Source organism: Salmo salar, chromosome 10, assembly GCF_965601325.2.
Source record: "Salmo salar chromosome 10, fSalSal1, whole genome shotgun sequence".
NCBI classification, from domain to species: Eukaryota; Metazoa; Chordata; class Actinopteri; order Salmoniformes; family Salmonidae; genus Salmo; species Salmo salar.
Window position 1 is genome coordinate 3,391,387 of NC_138300.1, and position 25,297 is coordinate 3,416,683.

At 42.1% G+C, this 25,297-nt stretch overlaps 1 protein-coding gene across 2 annotated transcripts in view; it reads left to right on the plus strand.

Annotated features, from left to right (window-relative positions):
- chd1l (chromodomain helicase DNA binding protein 1-like) overlaps positions 1 to 25,297 on the plus strand; it is a 73,441-nt gene that overhangs the window by 19,077 nt on the left and 29,067 nt on the right. For both annotated transcript variants that reach the window (XM_045687232.2, XM_045687233.2), the window contains exons 8-13: positions 2,025 to 2,180; positions 2,449 to 2,541; positions 7,396 to 7,492; positions 10,941 to 11,014; positions 18,112 to 18,222; positions 22,827 to 22,941. In XM_045687232.2, the coding sequence (XP_045543188.2) occupies positions 2,025 to 2,180; positions 2,449 to 2,541; positions 7,396 to 7,492; positions 10,941 to 11,014; positions 18,112 to 18,222; positions 22,827 to 22,941 (646 nt within the window). The remainder of the gene's footprint in view (positions 1 to 2,024; positions 2,181 to 2,448; positions 2,542 to 7,395; positions 7,493 to 10,940; positions 11,015 to 18,111; positions 18,223 to 22,826; positions 22,942 to 25,297) is intronic.

A 25,297-nucleotide genomic window follows, 5' to 3' on the forward strand; every position in this document is an offset into this window, starting at 1 on the left:
TTTTTAGACATTTTTGCATATTTATAAAAAAAATCTAAAACTGAAAAATCACATTTACATAAGTATTCAGACCCTTTACTCAGTACTTTGTTTAAACACTTTTGGCAGTGATTACAGCCTGGATTATTCTTGGGTATGACGCTACAAGCTTGGCACACCTTTATTTGGGGAGTTTCTCCCATTCTTCTCTGCAGATCCTCTCAAGCTCTGTCAGGTTGGATGGGGAGCGTCGCTGCACAGCTATTTTCAGGTCTCAAGAGATGTTCGATCGGGTTCAAATCCGGGCTCTGGATGGGCCACTCAAGGACATTCAGAGACTTGTCCCTAAGCCATTCCTGTGTTGTCTTTGCTGTGTGCTTAGGGTCGTTGTCCTGTTGGAAGGTGAACCTTTACCCCAGTCTAAGGTCCTGAGCGCTCTGGAGCAGGTTTTCATCAAGGATCTCACTGTACAATGCTCCGTTCATCTTTCTCTCGATCCTGACTAGTCTCTCAGTCCCTGCCGCTGAAAAACATCCCCACAGCATGATGCTGCCACCACCATGCTTCACCGTAGGGATGGTGCCAGGTTTCCTTCAGACAAGACGCCAAAAAGTTCAATCTTGGTTTCATCAGACCACAGAATCTTGTCTTTAATTGCCTTTTGGCAAACTCCAGGCTGTCTGTCATGTGCCTTTTACTGAGGAGTGGTTTCCGTCTGGCCACTGTACCATAAAGGCCTGATAGGTGGCGTACTGCAGAGATGGTTGTCCTTCTGGAAGATTCTCCACAGAGGAGCTCTGGAGCTCTGTCAGTGACCATTGGGTTCTTGGTCACCTCCCTGACCATGGCCCTTCTCCTCCGATTGCTCAGTTTGGCCGGTCGGCCAGCTCTAGGAAAAGTCTTGGTGCTTCCAAACTTCATCCATTTAAGAATGATGGAGGCCACTGTGTTCTTGGGATCTTCAATGCTGCAGAAATGTTTTGGTATCCTTCCCCAGATCTGTGCCTCGACACAATCCTGTCTCAGAGCTCTAAGGACAATTCCTTTGACCTCATGGCTTGGTTTTTGCTCTGACATGAACTGTCAACTGTGGGACCTTATATAGACAAGTGTGTACCTTTCCAAATCATGTCCAATCAATTGAATTTACCACAGGTGGATTCCAATCAAGTTGTAGAAACATCTCAAGGATGATCAATGGAAACGGGATGCACCTGAGCTCAATTTCGAGTCTCATAGCAAAGGGTCTGAATACTTATGTAAATGAGGTATTTATGTTTTAAATTTGTAAAAAATGTCTAAGACTGTTTTCACTTTGTCATTATGGGGTATTGTGTGTAGATTGATGAGGAAAATAATTAACTCAATCAATTTTAGAATAAGGCTGTAACGTCAAAAAATGAGGAAAAAGTCAAAGGGTAAAAATGTATGTCCAATTGAACAGGGTATAGTAGTAGGTGCCAGGCGCACCGGTCTGTGTGTCAAGAACTGTAACACTACGGGGTTTTTCACACTCAACACTTTCCGCGTTTATCAAGAATGGCCCACCACCTCAAAGGATATCCAGCCAAGTTGACACAACTGTGGGAAGCATTGGAGTCAACGTGTTCCCAGCATCCCTGTGGAAACGCTGTTGAAAGCTTGTAGAGTCCGTACCCTGACGAATCGAGGCTGTTCTGAGGGCACAAAAGGTGGTGCGAGTCAATATTCGGAAGGTGTTCCTTTTTGTACACTCAGTGTCTTTGTTGGCAGGTTGTTATGGTACAGAAGTACAGTATGGAACAGGAACACGGTTTTTAGTGCCGTCCCAAATGACACCCTATTCCCTATATAGTGAGCTACTTTTGACCAGTCCAGGTGTCCAGACCGGTTGGCCACTGCCATATGTGTACTTTTTTTTTTTAATTATTTGATGGAACCTTTTTTATTTATCCAGGAAGTCCCATTTTTGAAACCAAGAGGGCAGCTCCATCATTGTGATAAATACTGAATCTCTGTGAACCCTACATGTCTAACAGCAGTATTCTCTGTATATCTCTCTCCAGCCAGTGATCTCCAGAGAGTGCTGCAGCCCTTCCTGCTGAGGAGGGTAAAGGCTGAGGTAGCAGCTGACCTCCCCGTGAAGACAGAGATCCTGATGTACCACGGCCTGTCTGCCCTGCAGAAGAGATATTATAAAGCTATACTCATGAAAGACCTGTGTGAGACTAACATGAACCTGATCTAAAATTTAAGTTAGGAAATTCTAGCCCTGGTCGACTGTCCGTTTCTGCTCTCTTGCCAACTTGTCTTTATGGAATGGTCAAAGCTAAACAGTTTTAGGTTTGGCTTGCCAGTGACGGCAATGGAGTTGGTAAGAGCACAAACAGATGAGCAACCAAAGAAAAAGATAATACTTTTATTCAACTTAAACTAAACCCTTTCCATTGGGAAACAACTGACAGTCGCTAACTGTTGTTGTGTTTCTAGATGCCTTCGGGAATGAGCAGGGCAACAAGACCAGACTGCTTAATATACTGATGCAGCTCCGGAAGTGTGTGGACCACCCCTACCTGTTTAATGGTGAGATCCTATTGGTTTAGAGCTGTGTGGACCACCCTTACCTGTTTGATGGTGAGATCCTATTGGTTTAGAGCTGTGTGGACCACCCTTACCTGTTTGATGGTGAGATCCTATTGGTTTAGAGCTGTGTGGACCACCCCTACCTGTTTCATGGTGATATCCTATTGGTTTAGAGCTGTGTGGACCACCCTTACCTGTTTGATGGTGAGATCCTATTGGTTTAGAGCTGTGTGGACCACCCCTACCTGTTTGATGGTGAGATCCTATTGGTTTAGAGCTGTGTGGACCACCCCTACCTGTGTGATGGTGAGATCCTATTGGTTTAGAGCTGTGTGGACCACCCCTACCTGTTTGATGGTGAGATCCTATTGGTTTAGAGCTGTGTGGACCACCCCTACCTGTTTGATGGTGAGATCCTATTGGTTTAGAGCTGTGTGGACCACCCCTACCTGTTTGATGGTGAGATCCTATTGGTTTAGAGCTGTGTGAACAAGCCCTACCTGTTTGATGGTGAGATCCTATTGGTTTAGAGCTGTGTGGACCACCCCTACCTGTTTGATGGTGAGATCCTATTGGTTTAGAGCTGTGTGGACCACCCCTACCTGTGTGATGGCGAGATCCTATTGGTTTAGAGCTGTGTGGACCACCCCTACCTGTGATGGTGAGATCCTATTGGTTTAGAGCTGTGTGGACCACCCCTACCTGTTTGATGGTGAGATCCTATTGGTTTAGAGCTGTGTGGACCACCCCTACCTGTTTGATGGTGAGATCCTATTGGTTTAGAGCTGTGTGGACCACTCCTACCTGTTTGATGCTATCTTGTAGGCAGCACTGAGCATTAACCCTAACCTTTACTACTGGAGATGGAGGGACTGTGTCAAGCTTTCATCTCCTCTCCTTTCAGGGCTCCAGACTGCAACCGTTCAGTCACATTTTGCAACCCTTTTGACTTGGCTGTACGCGTAAAAGAAATGTGTTGGTTGGCTCAGTACAGAGCTGCACGTTCTACATGGTCACCTCACTCAAAACCAGGATTTGGTCAAACAGTAAAGCACATTATCCTCATGATTCCTGTAATGAAAATGGCTGCCTGCCTGCCCCTCTATCTGTTTCGCTGTGGCCTACTGCTATGTCGAGCCATTCTCTCTCCTTTAGATTAATACATGGCTACTAGCAGTGGCTGTATTTAGCGATCTAGCTACTGTTAGATTAATACATGGCAACTAGCAGTGGCTGTATTTAGCAATAGCGATCTAGCTACTGTTAGATTAATACATGGCTACTAGCAGTGGCTGTATTTAGCGATCTAGCTACTGTTAGATTAATACATGGCTACTAGCAGTGTCTGTATTTAGCAATAGCGATCTAGCTACTGTTAGATTAATACATGGCTACTAGCAGTGGCTGTATTTAGCGATCTAGCTACTGTTAGATTAATACATGGCTACTAGCAGTGTCTGTATTTAGCAATAGCGATCTAGCTACTGTTAGATTAATACATGGCTACTAGCAGTGGCTGTATTTAGCGATAGCGATCTAGCTACTGTTAGATTAATACATGGCTACTAGCAGTGGCTGTATTTAGTGATAGTGATCTAGCTACTGTTAGATTAATACGTGGCTGTATTTAGCGATAGCGATCTAGCTACTGTTAGATTAATACATGGCTACTAGCAGTGGCTGTATTTAGCGATAGCGATCTAGCTACTGTTAGATTAATACGTGGCTGTATTTAGAGAGAGCGATCTAGCTACTGTTAGATTAATACATGGCTACTAGCAGTGGCTGTATTTAGCGATAGCGATCTAGCTACTGTTAGATTAATACATGGCTACTAGCAGTGGCTATATTTAGCGATAGCGATCTAGCTACTGTTAGATTAATACATGGCTACTAGCAGTGGCTGTATTTAGCGATAGCGATCTAGCTACTGTCAGATTAATACATGGCTACTATCAGTGGCTGTATTTAGCGTTAGCGATCTAGCTACTGTTAGATTAATACATGGCTACTAGCAGTGGCTGTATTTAGAGATAGTGATCTAGCTACTGTTTTTTGAGTTTCCACTCACGCGATGAATTAGCCCAAAATAAATTAGCTTATGGTATTAATTTGGTGCACATAAAGGTGCAGGCACTTCACTTATATACACTACCGTTCAAAAGTTTGGGGTCTCTTGGAAATGTCCTTGTTTTTGAAAGAAAAGCAAAAAAAAAACATTTTTTCATCCATTTTTTAAATTACATCAAATTGATCAGAAATACAGTGTAGACATTGTTAATATTGTAAATGACTTTTGTAGCTGGAAACGGCAGATTTTTTATGGAATATCTACACAGGCGTACAGAGGCCCATTATCAGCAACCATCACTCCTGTGTTCCAATGGCACGTTGTGTTAGCTAATCCAAGTTTATCTTTTTAAAAGGCTAATTGATCATTAGAAAACCCTTTTGCAATTATGTTAGCACAGCTGAAAACTGTTGTTCTGATTAAAGAAGCATTACAACTGGCCTTCTTTAGACTAGTTGAGTATCTGGAGCATCAGCATTTGTGGGTTTGATTACAGGCTCAAAATGGCCAGAAACAAAGCCCTTTCTTCTGAAACTCGACAGTCTATTCTTGTTCTGAGATATGAAGGCTATTCTATGCGAGAAATTGCCAAGAAACTGAAGATCTGGTACCACGCTGTGTACTACTCCCTTCACAGAACAACGCAAACTGGCTCTAACCAGAATAGAAAGAGGAGTGGGAGGCCCCGGTGCACAACTGAGCAAGAGGACAAGTACATTAGAGTGTCTAGTTGGAGAAACAGGCGCCTCACAAGTCCTCAACTGGCAGCTTCATTAAATAGTACCCGCAAAACACCAGTCTCAACGTCAACAGCGAAGAGGCGACTTCAGGATGCTGGCCTTCTAGGCAGAGTTGCAAAGAAAAGCCATATCTCAGACTGGCCAATAAAAATAAAAGATTAAGCTGGGCAAAATAACACAGACATTGGACAGAGGAACTCTGCCTAAAAGGCCAGCATCCCGGAGTCGCCTCTTCACTGTTGACGTTGAGACTGGTGGTAGACAAATGAAAATGTAATTTTCTGGCAACAGCTCTGGTGGACATTCATGCAGTCAGCATGCCATTTGCACGCTCCCTAAAAACTTGAGACAACTGTGGCATTGTGTTGTGTGACAACTGCACATTTTAGAATGGCCTTTTTATTATCATGCTGCTTAATCAGCTTCATATGCCACACCTGTCAGGTGGATGGAAATGCTCACTAACAGGGATGTAAACAAATTTGTACATAAAATTTGAGCGAAATACGCTTTTTGTGCGTATGGAAAATATCTGGGATCGGTCACACCCTGATCTGTTTAACCTGTCTTTGTGCTTGTCTCAACTCCCCTGCAGGTGTCGCCCATCTCAGTGGGCTCCCGAGTGGTGCAGCGGTCTAAGGCACTGCATCTCAGTGGGCTCCTGAGTGGTGCAGCGGTCTAAGGCACTGCATCTCAGTGGGCTCCCGAGTGGTGCAGCGGTCTAAGGCACTGCATCTCAGTGGGCTCCTGAGTGGTGCAGCGGTCTAAGGCACTGCATCTCAGTGGGCTCCCGAGTGGTGCAGCGGTCTAAGACACTGCATCTCAGTGGGCTCCCTAGTGGTGCAGCGGTCTAAGGCACTGCATCTCAGTGGGCTCCCGAGTGGTGCAGCGGTCTAAGACACTGCATCTCAGTGCTTGAGGCGTCACTACAGACACCCTGGTTCGAATCCAGGCTGTATCACAACTGGCCGTGATTGGGAGCCCCATAGGGCGGCACACAATTGGCCCAGCGTCGTCTGGGTTTGGTTGGTGTAGGCGTTCATTGTAAATAAAAATTAGTTCTTAACTGACTTGCCCTAGTTAAATAAAGGTTAAATAAATATAAGTATGATCATTTTATTTGTATACAACAAATAGTGTCTCATAAGCCTGTGTGGGCTGGGCATCTTGAAGATCCATGACACTATAATAAAATAAGTCAATCAAATCTATTGAAACAAATCAAAACATTCTGGAGCCCTATTTTAACAGTAAAATATAACAGCAGTAGGTTAATGGTCAACCCAACATGCATGACAATCACTGGATTATGTTGCACATTCAAATATGTTGAATCACAGACTGAATGATGAAACAACATTTTTCTACCATCTCAGTAGTATATTACACGTTTTAATAAAGCTCCGTGAATTACTTTATAAGACGACACAGAATTGATCAAAATGTATTTTGGTCCAACCAAATCATGGGCTGGTGCCGCTAATTGAAAAAGGTGAATGGCGCCAGGGGGAAATGTTTAACTGGAGCCGCTAATTGAAAAAGGTGAATGGCGCCAGGGGGAAATGTTTAACTGGAGCCGCTAATTGAAAAAGGTGAATGGCGCCAGGGGGAAATGTTTAACTGGAGCCGCTAATTGAAAAAGATGAATGGCGCCAGGGGGAAATGTTTAACTGGAGCCGCTAATTGAAAAAGGTGAATGGCGCCAGGGGGAAATGTTTAACTGGAGACGCTAATTGAAAAAGGTGAATGGCGCCAGGGGGAAATGTTTAACTGGAGACGCTAATTGAAAAAGGTGAATGGCGCCAGGGGGAAATGTTTAACTGGAGACGCTAATTGAAAAAGGTGAATGGCACCAGGGGGAAATGTTTAACTGGAGCCGCTAATTGAAAAGGTGAATGGCGCCAGGGGGAAATGTTTAACTGGAGCCGCTAATTAAAAAAGGTGAATGGCGCCAGGGGGAAATGTTTAACTGGAGCCGCTAATTGAAAAGGTGAATGGCGCCAGGGGGAAATGTTTAACTGGAGTCCTGCCTTTCCTCTCTAGGTGTGGAACCAGAGCCGTTTGAGATGGGAGAGCATCTGATCCAGGCTAGTGGGAAACTCTGTCTGCTGGACAGCATGCTGGCATACCTGCACCAAGGGTCAGTCTCTCTCTCAGGGAGATATAACACTGAGCACTGAGGGAGAACTATAACACTGAGCACTAAGGGAGAACTATAACACTGAGCACTAAGGGAGAACTATAACACTGAGCACTAAGGGAGAACTATAACACTGAGCACTAAGGGAGAACTATAACACTGAGCACTAAGGGAGAACTATAACACTGAGCACTGAGGGAGAACTATAACACTGAGCACTGAGGGAGAACTATAACACTGAGCACTGAGGGAGAACTATAACACTGAGCACTGAGGGAGAACTATAACACTGAGCACTGAGGGAGAACTATAACACTGAGCACTAAGGGAGAACTATAACACTGAGCACTAAGGGAGAACTATAACACTGAGCACTAAGGGAGAACTATAACACTGAGCACTAAGGGAGAACTATAACACTGAGCACTAAGGGAGAACTATAACACTGAGCACTAAGGGAGAACTATAACACTGAGCACTAAGGGAGAACTATAACACTGAGCACTAAGGGAGAACTATAACACTGAGCACTAAGGGAGAACTATAACACTGAGCACTAAGGGAGAACTATAACACTGAGCACTAAGGGAGAACTATAACACTGAGCACTAAGGGAGAACTATAACACTGAGCACTAAGGGAGAACTATAACACTGAGCACTAAGGGAGAACTATAACACTGAGCACTAAGGGAGAACTATAACACTGAGCACTAAGGGAGAACTATAACACTGAGCACTAAGGGAGAACTATAACACTGAGCACTAAGGGAGAACTATAACACTGAGCACTAAGGGAGAACTATAACACTGAGCACTAAGGGAGAACTATAACACTGAGCACTAAGGGAGAACTATAACACTGAGCACTAAGGGAGAACTATAACACTGAGCACTAAGGGAGAACTATAACACTGAGCACTAAGGGAGAACTATAACACTGAGCACTAAGGGAGAACTATAACACTGAGCACTATGGGAGAACTATAACACTGAGCACTAAGGGAGAACTATAACACTGAGCACTAAGGGAGAACTATAACACTGAGCACTAAAGGAGATAGATCTATAACACTGAGCACTAAGGGAGAACTATAACACTGAGCACTATGGGAGAACTATAACACTGAGCACTAAGGGAGAACTATAATGCTAAGCACTAAGGGAGATCTATAACACTGAGCACTAAGGGAGATACTGTCTAATACTGAGCACTAAGGGAGAACTATAACACTGAGCACTAAGGGAGAACTATAACACTGAGCACTAAGGGAGATAGATCTATAACACTGAGCACTAAGGGAGATAGATGTATAACACTGAGCACTAAGGGAGATGGAACTATAACACTGAGCACTAAGGGAGAACTATAACACTGAGCACTAAGGGAGAGGACTATAACACTGAGCACTATGGGAGAACTATAACACTGAGCACTAAGGGAGAACTATAACACTGAGCACTAAGGGAGAACTATAACACTGAGCACTAAAGGAGATAGATCTATAACACTGAGCACTAAGGGAGAAACTATAACACTGAGCACTATGGGAGAGGACTATAACACTGAGCACTAAGGGAGAACTATAACGCTGAGCACTAAGGGAGATCTATAACACTGAGCACTAAGGGAGATACTGTCTAATACTGAGCACTAAGGGAGAACTATAACACTGAGCACTAAGGGAGAACTATAACACTGAGCACTAAGGGAGATAGATCTATAACACTGAGCACTAAGGGAGATCTATAACACTGAGCACTAAGGGAGATGGAACTATAACACTGAGCACAAAGGGAGATCTATAACACTGAGCACTATAAGACTGAGCACTAAGGGAGATGGATCTATAAGACTGAGCACTAAGGGAGATGGATCTATAAGACTGAGCACTAAGGGAGATGGATCTATAACACTGAGCACTAAGGGAGATGGATCTATAACACTTAGCACTAAGGGAGAACTATAACACTGAGCACTAAGGGAGATCTATAACACTGAGCACTAAGGGAGATACTGTCTAATACTGAGCACTAAGGGAGAACTATAACACTGAGCACTAAGGGAGATACTGTCTAATACTGAGCACTAAGGGAGAACTATAACACTGAGCACCAAGGGAGATAGATCTATAACACTGAGCACTAAGGGAGATAGATCTATAACACTGAGCACTAAGGGAGATAGATCTATAACACTGAGCACTAAGGGAGATCTATAACACTGAGCACTAAGGGAGCTCTATAACACTGAGCATTGAGGGAGATGGATCTATAACACTGAGCACTAAGGGAGATAGATCTATAACACAGAGCACTAAGGGAGATAGATCTATAACACTGAGCACTAAGGGAGATCTATAACATTGAGCACTAAGGGAGATCTATAACATTGAGCACTAAGGGAGATGGAACTATAACACTGAGCACTAAGGGAGATCTATAACATTGAGCACTAAGGGAGATGGAACTATAACACTGAGCACTAAGGGAGATGGAACTATAACACTGAGCACTAAGGGAGATAGATCTATAACACTGAGCACTAAGGGAGATAGATCTATAACACTGAGCACTAAGGGAGATAGATCTATAACACTGAGCACTAAGGGAGATCTATAACATTGAGCACTAAGGGAGATCTATAACATTGAGCACTAAGGGAGATGGAACTATAACACTGAGCACTAAGGGAGATCTATAACACTGAGCACTAAGGGAGATGGAACTATAACACTGAGCACTAAGGGAGATTGAACTATAACACTGAGCACTAAGGGAGATTGATGTATAACACTGAGCACTAAGGGAGATCGATGTATAACACTGAGCACTAAGGGAGATACTGTCTAATACTGAGCGCTAAGGGAGATAGATCTATAACGCTGAGCACTAAGGGAGATCTATAACACTGAGCACTAAGGGAGATGGAACTATAACACTGAGCACTAAGGGAGATCTATAACACAGCACTAAGGGAGAACTATAACACTGAGCACTAAGGGAGAACTATAACACTGAGCACTAAGGGAGAACTATAACACTGAGCACTAAGGGAGAACTATAACACTGAGCACTAAGGGAGATAGAACTAGAACACTGAGCACTAAGGGAGATGGATCTATAACGCTGAGCACTAAGGGAGATAGATCTATAACGCTGAGCACTAAGGGAGATAGTGCTCAGCGTTATAGATCTAAGGGAGAGAGAACTATAACGCTGAGCACTAAGGGAGAGAGAACTATAACACTGAGCACTAAGGGAGATAGATCTATAACACTGAGCACTAAGGGAGAACTATAACACTGAGCACTAAGGGAGATACTGTCTAATACTGAGCATGATTAAATGTTAGATCTTATCCATATTTTCCATGATGTCTTGCTATTATCTCCTTTACTGTAAAAATACTGTAATTTAACACATGACTTTTCCTCATTGGTGTTCAGGGGACATCATATCTTGCTGTTTTCCCAGATGACCAGGATGCTGGACATTCTCCAGGACTACATGGAATACAGAGGTAATGGATACTGCTACTGGAATATAGAGGTAATGGATACTGCTAGTGGAATACAGAGTAGCCTAATGGGTATATCTAGCTAGTGGAATACAGAGGTAATGGATACTGCTAGTGGAATACAGAGGTAATGGATACTGCTAGTGGAATACAGAGGTAATGGATACTGCTAGTGGAATACAGAGGTAATGGATACTGCTAGTGGAATACAGAGGTAATGGATACTGCTAGTGGAATACAGAGGTAATGGATACTGTTAGTGGAATACAGAGTAGCCTAATGGGTATATCTAGCTAGTGGAATAGAGAGGTAATGGATACTGCTACTGGAATAGAGAGGTAATGGATACTGCTACTGGAATAGAGAGGTAATGGATACTGCTACTGGAATAGAGAGGTAATGGATACTACTAGTGGAATACAGAGGTAATGGATACTGCTACTGGAATACAGAGTAGCCTAATGGGTATATCTAGCTAGTGGAATACAGAGGTAATGGGTACTGCTAGTGGAATACAGATGTAATGGATACTGTTAGTGGAATACAGTGGTAATGGATACTGCTAGTGGAATACAGTGGTAATGGATACTGCTAGTGGAATACAGAGGTAATGGATACTGCTACTGGAATACAGAGTAGCCTAATGGGTATATCTAGCTAGTGGAATACAGAGGTAATGGGTACTGCTAGTGGAATACAGATGTAATGGATACTGTTAGTGGAATACAGTGGTAATGGATACTGCTAGTGGAATACAGTGGTAATGGATACTGCTAGTGGAATACAGAGGTAATGGATACTGCTAGTGGAATACAGAGTAGCCTAATGGGTATATCTAGCTAGTGGAATACAGAGGTAATGGATACTGTTAGTGGAATACAGAGGTAATGGATACTGCTAGTGGAATACAGAGTAGCCTAATGGGTATATCTAGCTAGTGGAATACAGAGGTAATGGATACTGCTAGTGGAATACAGATGTAATGGATACTGCTAGTGGAATACAGAGTAGCCTAATGGGTATATCTAGCTAGTGGAATACAGAGGTAATGGATACTGCTAGTGGAAAACAGATTAGCCTAATGGGTATATCTAGCTAGTGGAATACAGAGGTAATGGATACTGCTAGTGGAATACAGAGGTAATGGATACTGCTAGTGGAATACAGAGTAGGCTAATGGGTATATCTAGCTAGTGGAATACAGAGGTAATGGATACTGCTAGTGGAATACAGAGGTAATGGATACTGCTACTGGAATACAGAGTAGCCTAATGGGTATATCTAGCTAGTGGAATACAGAGGTAATGGATACTGTTAGTGGAATACAGAGGTAATGGATACTGCTAGTGGAATACAGAGTAGCCTAATGGGTATATCTAGCTAGTGGAATACAGAGGTAATGGATACTGCTACTGGAATACAGAGTAGCCTAATGGGTATATCTAGCTAGTGGAATACAGAGGTAATGGATACTGCTAGTGGAATACAGAGGTAATGGATACTGCTAGTGGAATACAGAGGTAATGGATACTGTTAGTGGAATACAGAGGTAATGGATACTGCTAGTGGAATACAGAGGTAATGGATACTGTTAGTGGAATATAGAGTAGCCTAATGGGTATATCTAGCTAGTGGAATACAGAGGTAATGGATACTGCTAGTGGAATATAGAGGTAATGGATACTGCTAGTGGAATACAGAGGTAATGGATACTGTTAGTGGAATACAGAGGTAATGGATACTGTTAGTGGAATACAGAGGAAATGGATACTGCTAGTGGAATACAGAGGTAATGGATACTGCTAGTGGAATACAGAGGCAATGGATACTGCTAGTGGAATACAGAGTAGCCTAATGGGTATATCTAGCTAGTGGAATACAGAGGTAATGGATACTGCTAGTGGAATACAGAGTAGCCTAATGGGTATATCTAGCTAGTGGAATACAGAGGTAATGGATACTGCTAGTGGAATACAGAGTAGCCTAATGGGTATATCTAGCTAGTGGAATACAGAGGTAATGGATACTGCTAGTGGAATACAGAGTAGCCTAATGGGTATATCTAGCTAGTGGAATACAGAGGTAATGGATACTGTTAGTGGAATACAGAGGTAATGGATACTGTTAGTGGAATACAGAGGTAATGGATACTGCTAGTGGAATACAGAGGTAATGGATACTGCTAGTGGAATACAGAGTAGCCTAATGGGTATATCTAGCTAGTGGAATACAGAGGTAATGGATACTGCTAGTGGAATACAGAGTAGCCTAATGGGTATATCTAGCTAGTGGAATACAGAGGTAATGGATACTGCTAGTGGAATACAGAGTAGCCTAATGGGTATATCTAGCTAGTGGAATACAGAGGTAATGGATACTGCTAGTGGAATACAGAGGTAATGGATACTGCTAGTGGAATACAGAGGTAATGGATACATGTTAGTGGAATACAGAGGTAATGGATACTGCTAGTGGAATACAGAGTAGCCTAATGGGTATATCTAGCTAGTGGAATACAGAGGAAATGGATACTGCTAGTGGAATACAGAGGTAATGGATACTGTTAGTGGAATACAGAGGTAATGGATACTGCTAGTGGAATACAGAGGTAATGGATACTGCTAGTGGAATACAGAGTAGCCTAATGGGTATATCTAGCTAGTGGAATACAGAGGTAATGGATACTGCTACTGGAATACAGATTAGCCTAATGGGTATATCTAGCTAGTGGAATACAGAGGTAATGGATACTGCTAGTGGAATACAGAGGAAATGGATACTGCTAGTGGAATACAGAGGTAATGGATACTGTTAGTGGAATACAGAGGTAATGGATACTGCTAGTGGAATACAGAGGTAATGGATACTGCTAGTGGAATACAGAGTAGCCTAATGGGTATATCTAGCTAGTGGAATACAGAGGTAATGGATACTGCTACTGGAATACAGATTAGCCTAATGGGTATATCTAGCTAGTGGAATACAGAGGTAATGGATACTGCTAGTGGAATACAGAGGTAATGGATACTGCTAGTGGAATACAGAGGTAATGGATACTGTTAGTGGAATACAGAGGTAATGGATACTGCTAGTGGAATACAGAGGTAATGGATACTGTTAGTGGAATACAGAGGTAATGGATACTGTTAGTGGAATACAGAGGTAATGGATACTGTTGTGGAATACAGAGGTAATGGATACTGCTAGTGGAATACAGAGGTAATGGATACTGCTAGTGGAATACAGAGGTAATGGATACTGTTAGTGGAATACAGAGTAGCCTAATGGGTATATCTAGCTAGTGGAATACAGAGGTAATGGATGCTGCTAGTGGAATACAGAGGTAATGGATACTGTTAGTGGAATACAGTGGTAATGGATACTGCTAGTGGAATACAGAGGTAATGGATACTGCTAGTGGAATACAGAGTAGCCTAATGGGCATATCTAGCTAGTGGAATACAGAGGTAATGGATACTGTTAGTGGAATACAGAGGTAATGGATACTGCTAGTGGAATACAGAGTAGCCTAATGGGTATATCTAGCTAGTGGAATACAGAGGTAATGGATACTGCTAGTCGAATACAGAGGTAATGGATACTGCTAGTGGAATACAGAGAAGCCTAATGGGTATATCTAGCTAGTGGAATACAGAGGTAATGGATACTGCTAGTGGAATACAGAGTAGTCTAATGGGTATTTCTAGCTAGTGGAATACAGAGGTAGAGTACAAAGGCAATGGATATCTAGCTATTATTGATAATTTTTCTATTGATAATTTTGATACCTTCTGGAAACAAAGCTTGTTTTATAAGGAGGATGGGATCCACCCAAATCATTTGTGTTCCTGGATTCTTTCACAGCGTTATAAGGCTGCGTTGAGACAATGACATATCAATGACCCGAGCCCAGCTCAGTTAATCCCTACCATTGTGTCGCTGAGTTGTCATAATGCTTCAGCAAATGTACATTATCCCAGGGGCGCTGGAAGACACAATGTAAGTAACCTAATTCGTGGCCTGTTTCAGGAAACTAGGCGTATGTCGCGGCTCACTTCTTAACAGGAGAGCCATTTAAACATATCAACTTTTTCTAAATGAAAATGCGCTGTCAGGAATGACTTTTGGAACAGGTGAACTTTCATGTGCCTTAATAAGATACTTGTATGCTATCTGTAAATACAAATATAATTGTTAAATTTCCGACCTTAGTTGGTTTAGCCACAGAAAAGGACAGCAACCTTCCAGCTAGCCATGATTAGCTGAGATCATGAGTGAGCTGGTATTGTGATAGAAGGGTTGGGATTGGTCTGCCATGTAGCACGCTTCTGTCTATTTGAGCTGATCAGTATGTCTAGGTAATCCTGTCTAACACAGCTTAAAAAAATGTTTTATTGCTTAGTAGAACTGCATAAGTGTTGCTCTCCACTTTCTGGAGGACTGAGTTTTGAAATCAGTGGAATTAGAGTATGATAGCTAAAGAGATGGAGAACACACCTGTCTCCGGATTACATCTTCAAACTAAAGGGCAACCATGGCATCTGTGACAGGGAGAGGCGTCCATCCATGATGTATACGGGTAAGATAGTCTAGCTTAAGCCATTTTGCCACAACTTTGGAAGTATGCTTGGGGTCATTGTCCATTTGGAAGACCCATTTGTGACCAAGCTTTAACTTCCTGACTGATGTTGCTTTAATATATCCATATAATTTTCCTCCCTCATGATGCCATCTATTTTGTGAAGTGCACCAGCCCCTCCTGCAGCAAAGCACCCCCACAACATGATGCTGCCACCCCTTTGCTTCACGGTTGGGATGGTGTTCTTCGGCTTGCAAGCCTCCCCCTTTTTCCTCCAAACATAACGATGGTCATTATGGCCAAACAGTTCTATTTTTGTTTCATCAGACCAGAGGACATTTCTCCAAAAAGTACGATCTTTGTCCCCATGTGCCGTTGCAAACCGTAGTCTGCCTTTTTTATGGCGGTTTTGGAGCAGTGGCTTCTTCCTTGCTGAGCGGCCTTTTAGGTTACGTCGATATAAAACTGTGGCTATAGATACTTTTGTACCTGTTTTCTCCAGCATCTTCACAAAGTCCTTTGCTGCTGTTCTGGGATTGATTTGCACTTTTCGCACCAAAGTACGTTCATCTCTAGGAGACAGAATGCGTTTCCTTCCTGAGCGGTATGACGGCTGCGTGGTCCCGTGGTGTTTACACTTGCGTACTATTGTTTGTACAGATGAACGTGGTACCTTCAGGCGTTTGGAAATTGATCCCAAAGATGAACCAGACTTGTGGAGGTCTAGAATTATTTTTCTGAGGTCTTGGCTGGTTTCTTTTGATTTTCCCATGATGTCAAGCAAAGAGGCACTGAGTTTGAAAGTAGGCCTTGAAATACATCCACAGGTACACCTCCAATTGACTCAAATGATGTCAATTAGCCTATCAGAAGCTTCTAAAGCCATGACATCATTTTCTGTAATTTTCCAAGCTGTTTAAAGGCACAGTCAACTTAGTGTATGTAAACGTCTGACCCACTGGAATTGTGATACAGTGAATTATAACTGAAATAATCTGTTTGTAAACAATTGTTGGAAAAATTACTTGTCATGCACAAAATAGATGTCCTAACCGACTTTCCAAAACTATAGTTTGTTAACAAGACATTTGTGGAGTGGTTGAAAAACTAGTTTTAATGACTCCAAACTAAGTGTATGTAAACTTCCGACTTCAACTGTAGCTGCTGCTCATTCCATTTGCTTGAAAACCAGGACAACAGAGAGGATATGTTTTAAAGTACTGGACAGCTTTGTGATATCAAATGGACTTTGGTGGTCAAGATGTGTTGGTATCTGTACTGATGGCGCAAAAGCCATGACAGGGAGACATAGTGGAGTGGTAACGTGCGTGCAAGCAGTTGCTCCCGACGCCACTTGGGTCCACTGCAGCATCCACCGAGAGGCTCTTGCTGCCAAGGGAATGCCTGACTGCTTGAAAGACATTTTGGACACTACAGTGAAAATGGTTAACTTTGTTTAAGCAAGGCCCCTGAACTCTCGTGTATTTTCTGCATTATGCAATGATATGGGCAGCGACCATGTAACGCTTTCACAACATACAGAAGTGCGCTGGTTATCAAGGAGCAAAGTATTGACACTTTTTTTTTAAATTGAGAGACGAGCTTATAGTTTTCTTTACTGACCATAATCTTCACTTTTCTGACTGCTTGCATGATGACGAGTTTCTCACATGACTGGCCTGTCTGGGTGATGTTTTTCTCACCTGAATGATCCGAATCTAGGATTACAGGGACTCTCCGCAGCTTTATTCAATTTGCCGGACAAAATTGAAGCCACGATTAAGAAGTTAGAGCTCTTCTCTGCATTAACAAGGACAACACACAGGTCTTTCCATCATTGAATGCTTTTTTGTGTGAAAATGAACTCAAGCTTACAGACAATGTCAAACGTTTGAAGGGGTACAGGACTATAAAACAGTTTGGGAACCACTGCTCTAGAGGATACAGTTTTGATTGTAAGTGTAGCTATGTGTCTGAAATGGCACCCTATTCCCTATTTAGTGCACTACTTTTGACCAGAAAAGTAGTGCACTCTAGAGAGAACAGGCTGCCATTTGAGACACAGCCTAGGTTGCTTTTGTTCTGTCTGTCCTGAGGTAACAGTAGCAGGTTAAATGAGGTTATTTTCTCTGTCCTGAGGCAAGTGGCAGGTTAAATTAGGTTATTTTCTCTGTCCTGAGGTAAGTGGCAGGTTAAATGAGGTTATATTCTCTGTCCTGAGGTAAGCTGTAGGTTAAATGAGGTTATTTTCTCTGTCCTGAGGTAAAAGTGGCAGGTTAAATGAGGTTATTTTCTCTGTCCTGAGGTAACAGTGGCAGGTTAAATGAGGTTATTTTCTCTGTCTTGAGGTAACAGTGGCAGGTTAAATTAGGTTATTTTCTCTGTCCTGAGGGAACAGTGGCAGGTTAAATGAGGTTATTTTCTCTGTCCTGAGGTAACAGTGGCAGGTTAAATGAGGTTATTTTCTCTGTCCTGAGGTAACAGTAGCAGGTTAAATGAGGTTATTTTCTCTGTTCTGCAGGTTACAGCTATGAGCGTCTGGATGGATCAGTCAGGGGGGAAGAGCGTAACCTGGCCATTAAGAACTTCAGCAGCAAAGACGTCTTTGTGTTTCTACTCAGCACTAAAGCAGGTGGGCTCTCCCTAACCTCTAACCCTAACAGGTCCTGACCCCTACCCCTCTCCCTGACCTCTAACCCTAACAGGTCCTTACCCCTACCCCTCTCCCTGACCTCTAACCCTAAAAGGTCCTGACCCCTACCCCTCTCCCTGACCTCTAACCCTAACAGGTCCTGACCCCTACCCCTTTCCCTGACCTCTAACCCTAACAGGTCCTGACCCCTTTCCCTGACCTCTAACCCTAACAGGTCCTGACCCCTACCCCTCTCCCTGACCTCTAACCCTAACAGGTCCTGACCCCTACCCCTCTCCCTGACCTCTAACCCTAACAGGTCCTGACCCCTACCCCTCTCCCTGACCTCTAACCCTAACAGGTCCTGACCCCTACCCCTCTCCCTGACCTCTAACCCTAACAGGTCCTGACCCCTCTCCCTGACCTCTAACCTTAACTGGTCCTAAACCCTGACCCCTCTCACTGGTCCTCTCCTGCCCAGTAACTAGAATATGCATATAATTATTGGCTTTGGATAGAAAACACCCCAAAGTTTCTAAAACTGTTTGAATGGTGTCTGTGAGTATAACAGAACTCAAATGGCAGGTCAAAACCTGAGAGATTCCTTTACAGGAAGTAGCCTGTCTGACCATTTCTTGAACTTCTTTGCCATCTCTATCTTTTACAAAGGATCTCTGCTCTAACGTGACACTTCCTACGTCTTCCATGGGCGCGCAGAGCCCGGGAAAAACTTGAATGTCGTCATCCCAGCCCCAGGCTGAAACACATTATCGCCTTTCTCAAGTGGCCGATCAAGGGACTGTGGGCTTAGGCGCGTGCCCTGGCCGCCCCCGTCTTTGTGATTTTTCCTCTGTTTGCCGAAAAGGAGATTCCCGGTCGGAATATTATCGCTTTTTTACGAGATAAATTGCATAAAAATGGATTTTAAACAGCGGTTGACATGCTTCGAAGTACGGTAATGGAATATTTATACATTTTTTGTCACAAATTGCGCCATGCGCACGACCCTGATTTACCATTTCGGATAGTGTCTGGGACGCACGAACAAAACGCCGCTATTCGGATATAACGATGGATTATTTTGGACCAAACCAACATTTGTTATTGAAGTAGCAGTCCAGGGAGTGCATTCTGACGAAGACAACAAAAGGTAATCAAACTTTTATAATAGTAAATCTGATTTTGGTGAAGGCTAAACTTGCCGGGTGTCTAAATAGCTAGCCCGTGATGGCTGGGCTATGTACTTAGAATATTGCAAAATGTGCTTTCACCAAAAAGCTATTTTAAAATCGGACATATCGAGTGCATAGAGGAGTTCTGTATCTATAATTCTTAAAATAATTGTTATGCTTTTTGTGAACGTTTATCGTGAGTAATTTAGTAAATTGTTAGCAAATTCCCCGGAAGTTTGCGGGGGGTATGCTAGTTCTGAACGTCACATGCTAATGTAAAAAGCTGTTTTTTGATATAAATATGAACTTGATTGAACAAAACATGCATGTATTGTATAACATAATGTCCTAGGTGTGTCATCTGATGAAGATCATCAAAGGTTAGTGCTGCATTTAGCTGTCTTCTGGGTTTTTGTGACATTATATGCTAGCTTGAAAAATGGGTGTCTGATTATTTCTGGCTTGGTACTCTGCTGACATAATCTAATGTTTTGCTTTCGCTGTAAAGCCTTTTTGAAATTGGACAGTGTGGTTAGATAAAGGAGAGTCTTGTCTTTAAAATGCTGTGAAATAGTCATATGTTTGAAAAATTGAAGTTTTTGTATTTTTGAGGAATTTGTAATTCGCGTCACGCCTATCATTGGATATTGGAGCAGGTGTTCCGCTAGCGGAACGTCTAGATGTAAGAGGTTAACCCCGACCCCTCTCGCTGGTCCTTAACCCTGACTCCTCTCGCTGGTCCTTAACCCCGACCCCTCTCGCTGGTCCTTAACCCCGACCCCTCTCGCTGGTCCTTAACCCTGACCCCTATCGCTGGTCCTTAACCCCGACCCCTCTCGCTGGTCCTTAACCCTGACCCCTATCGCTGGTCCTTAACCCTGACCCCTCTCGCTGGTCCTTAACCCTGACCCCTCTCACTGGTCCTTAACCCTGACCCCTCTCACTGGTCCTTAACCCTGACCCCTCTCACTGGTCCTTAACCCTGACCCCTCTCACTGGTCCTTAACCCTGACCCCTAACCATAACACTAACAGGTGTTATGTTCCCCAGCAAGAAAACCAAAACTTCTCTCTCTAACATAAGGGGGAACTAACCAAGTGTCACTGACAACAACCAAAACGAAACGGGTGGTGTTTTAGGAGAGGTTCTGAAAGACACTCATGGGGGGGGGTGTCCACTGAAAGTTGACTAGCAACAACAACTGGGACATTAAAGACACCCACCGTGAGAGCCCAAGAAGAGGCAAACACAAGAAAACCCCACACCAAACTTAAAGACAGGAAGCAAACCAAAAAGTGCCGCAAAACGAAAACAGGGAAGATCAGATAAAGGAACGTTCGTCTACAAAATCAAATAGGGAGAGCCAACTAAAAGTGTTAACCCTCCACATCTATCAAGACAACTGGAGCACTGGGCCAGCCACTCTTAAATATCACCTGGGCCGGCCACTCTTAAATATCACCTGGGCCGGCCACTCTTAAATATCACCTGGGCCGGCCACTCTTAAATATCACCTGGGGCCAGACACTCTTAAATATCACCTGGGGCCAGACACTCTTAAATATCACCTGGGGCCAGACACTCTTAAATATCACCTGGGGCCAGACACTCTTAAATATCACCTGGGGCCAGACACTCTTAAATATCACCTGGGGCCGGCCGCTCTTAAATATCACCTGGGGCCGGCCGCTCTTAAATATCACCTGGGCCGGCCACTCTTAAATATCACCTGGGGCCAGACGCTCTTAAATATCACCTGGGGCCAGACGCTCTTAAATATCACCTGGGCCAGACGCTCTTAAATATCACCTGGGCCAACATAGGTGAAACATCTTACCACTAACGAGATGGCAAACCAGCGTAGGTATAACACACACTGACTAACGTGGTGACACACCAATCGGTGCGCCCCACGTGCTAACGTCCAACCTCAAAATATAAATGGAAAAACCAAAGCCTGTAACCCAGGTACTCAATCCTTAACCCCTGACCTTTAACCCCAACCCTGCTCACCAGTACTCATCTAGAGCAAGCTCTGTTCTGTGATTCTGTGTCTGTCACTCTCCCACCATCAGTAGAGACATCTCTACGCCTCTTTATCTCTCCATCTGATCTGTTGACAGAACGAGCTGAGACATCACAGAGAGATGAGCTGAGAGTGGGAGGACATTTCAGCTGTCTGTCAATGAGACCAATAGTGTTTTGAGTTTCTCTCTTTTTAAGTTTGAACCAGAATATGAAAGCTGAGAGAAAAAGTACCCGACTTGACAACTTTTCATGAACATGCTTTATGACCTTTAAATCACCTCTAGTCTCCAAGCTGTAGACACCCACTGTAGGGCAGCACACCACATGCACCTTCAAGAACAGCATAAGAATAAGGAATAAACAATGAATGAATAAGGAATAAACAATGAAAGATTAAGGAATGAATAAGCAAATAAACAATGAAAGATTAAGGAATGAATAAGGAATAAACAATGAAAGATTAAGGAATGAATAAGCAAATAAACAATGAAAGATTAAGGAATGAATAAGGAATAAACAATGAAAGATTAAGGAATGAATAAGGAATAAACAATGAAAGATTAAGGAATGAATAAGGAATAAGCAATGAAAGAATAAACAATAAACAATGAAAGACTAAGGAATGAATAAGGAATAAACAAGGAAAGAATAAGGAATGAATAAGGAATAAACAATGAAAGAATAAAGAATAAACAATGAAAGAAATAAGGAATAAACAATGAAAGATTAAGGAATGAATAAGGAATAAACAATGAAAGAATAAAGAATAAACAATGAAAGAATAAGGAATAAACAATGAAAGAATAAGGAAAGAATAAGGAATAAACAATGAAAGAATAAGGAATAAACAAGGAAAGAATAAGGAATGAATAAGGAATAAACAAGGAAAGAATAAGGAATAAACAATTAAAGAATAAGGAATGAATAAGGAATAAACAAGGAAATAATAAGGAATGAATAAGGAATAAACAATTAAAGAATAAGGAATAAACAATTAAAGAATAAGGAATGAATAAAGAATAAACAATGAAAGCAAATACGTAATGTGCTAACAACATGATCACTGGACAATGGCTAAACTGACCCCTGAACCCCTGTCTCTCATGACTTCAACCTCTGACCCCTGTATAACCTCTGACCCCTGTATAACCTCTGACCCCTGTATAACCTCTGACCCCTGTAGAACTACTGACCCCTGTATAACCTCTGACCCCTGTGGAACTGCTGGCCCCTGTAGAACCTCTGACCCCTGTAGAACCTCTGACCCCTGTAGAACCTCTGGTAGAACCTCTGACCCCTGTAGAACCGCTGACCCCTGTAGAACCGCTGACCCCTGTAGAACCGCTGACCCCTGTAGAACCGCTGACCCCTGTATAACCTCTGACCCGTCTCTCTGCTGTATAGGAGGCGTTGGGATGAACCTAACAGCAGCTGATACTGTGATCTTCATTGACTCTGACTTCAACCCCCAGAATGACCTGCAGGCTGCCGCTCGCTGCCACCGGATTGGTCAGACCAGGTAACACGGGGCCCTAGTTCTATTGGTCAGACCAAGTAACACGGGGCCCTAGTTCTATTGGTCAGACCAGGTAACACGGGGCCCTAGTTCTATTGGTCAGACCAGGTAACACGGGGCCCTAGTTCTATTGGTCAGACCAGGTAACACGGGGCCCTAGTTCTATTGGTCAGACCAGGTAACACGGGGCCCTAGTTCTATTGGTCAGACCAGGTAACACGGGGCCCTAGTTCTATGGGTCAGACCAGGTAACACAGGGCCCTAGTTCTATGGGTCAGACCAGGTAACACGGGGCCCTAGTTCTATGGGTCAGACCAGGTAACACGGGGCCCTAGTTCTATTGGTCAGACCAGGTAACACGGGGCCCTAGTTCTATTGGTCAGACCAGGTAACACGGGGCCCTAGTTCTATTGGTCAGACCAGGTAACACGGGGCCCTAGTTCTATTGGTCAGACTAGGTAACACGGGGCCCTAGTTCAATTGGTCAGACCAGGTAACACGGGGCCCTAGTTCTATTGGTCAGACCAGGTAACACAGGGCCCTAGTTCTACTGTATAATGTTATTATTATTAACTCAGGGCCCTAGTTCTACTATATAATGTTATTATTATTATTATTATTATTAACTCAGGGCCCTAGTTCTACTATATAATGTTATTATTATTATTATTATTATTAACTCAGGGCCCTAGTTCTACTATATAATGTTATTATTATTATTATTATTATTAACTCAGGGCCCTAGTTCTACTATATAATGTTATTATTATTAACTCAGGGCCCTAGTTCTACTATATAATGGTAATAATAATAATAACTCTGGGCCCTAGTTCTACTATATAATGTTATTATTATTAACTCAGGGCCCTAGTCCTACTATATAATGTTATTATTATTAACTCAGGGCCCTAGTCCTACTATATAATGTTATTATTATTAACTCAGGGCCCTAGTTCTACTATATAATGGTAATAATAATAATAACTCTGGGCCCTAGTTCTACTATATAATGTTATTATTATTAACTCAGGGCCCTAGTCCTACTATATAATGTTATTATTATTAACTCAGGGCCCTAGTTCTACTATATAATGTTATTATTATTATTATTAACTCAGGGCCCTAGTTCTACTATATAATGTTATTATTATTATTATTATTAACTCAGGGCCCTAGTTCTACTATATAATGTTATTATTATTATTATTAACTCAGGGCCCTAGTTCTACTATATAATGTTATTATTATTATTATTATTAACTCAGGGCCCTAGTTCTACTATATATTGTTATTATTATTATTAACTCAGGGCCCTTGTTCTACTATATAATGTTATTATTATTAACTCAGGGCCCTAGTCCTACTATATAATGTTATTATTATTAACTCAGGGCCCTAGTTCTACTATATAATGTTATTATTATTAACTCAGGGCCCTAGTTCTACTATATATTGTTATTATTATTATTAACTCAGGGCCCTAGTTCTACTATATAATGGTAATAATAATAATAACTCTGGGCCCTAGTTCTACTATATAATGTTATTATTATTAACTCAGGGCCCTAGTTCTACTATATAATGTTATTATTATTATTATTATTAACTCAGGGCCCTAGTTCTACTATATATTGTTATTATTATTATTAACTCAGGGCCCTAGTTCTACTATATAATGTTATTATTATTAACTCAGGGCCCTAGTTCTACTATATAATGTTATTATTATTATTATTAACTCAGGGCCCTAGTTCTACTATATATTGTTATTATTATTATTAACTCAGGGCCCTAGTTCTACTATATAATGTTATTATTATTATTATTAACTCAGGGCCCTAGTTCTACTATATAATGTTATTATTATTATTATTATTAACTCAGGGCCCTTGTTCTACTATATAATGTTATTATTATTATTATTATTAACTCAGGGCCCTAGTTCTACTATATAATGTTATTATTATTATTATTAACTCAGGGCCCTAGTTCTACTATATATTGTTATTATTATTATTAACTCAGGGCCCTAGTTCTACTATATAATGTTATTATTATTATTATTAACTCAGGGCCCTAGTTCTACTATATAATGTTATTATTATTATTATTATTAACTCAGGGCCCTTGTTCTACTATATAATGTTATTATTATTATTATTATTAACTCAGGGCCCTTGTTCTACTATATAATGTTATTATTATTAACTCAGGGCCCTTGTTCTACTATATAATGTTATTATTATTAACTCAGGGCCCTTGTTCTACTATATAATGTTATTATTATTAACTCAGGGCCCTTGTTCTACTATATAATGTTATTATTATTAACCCAGGGCCCTAGTTCTACTATATAATG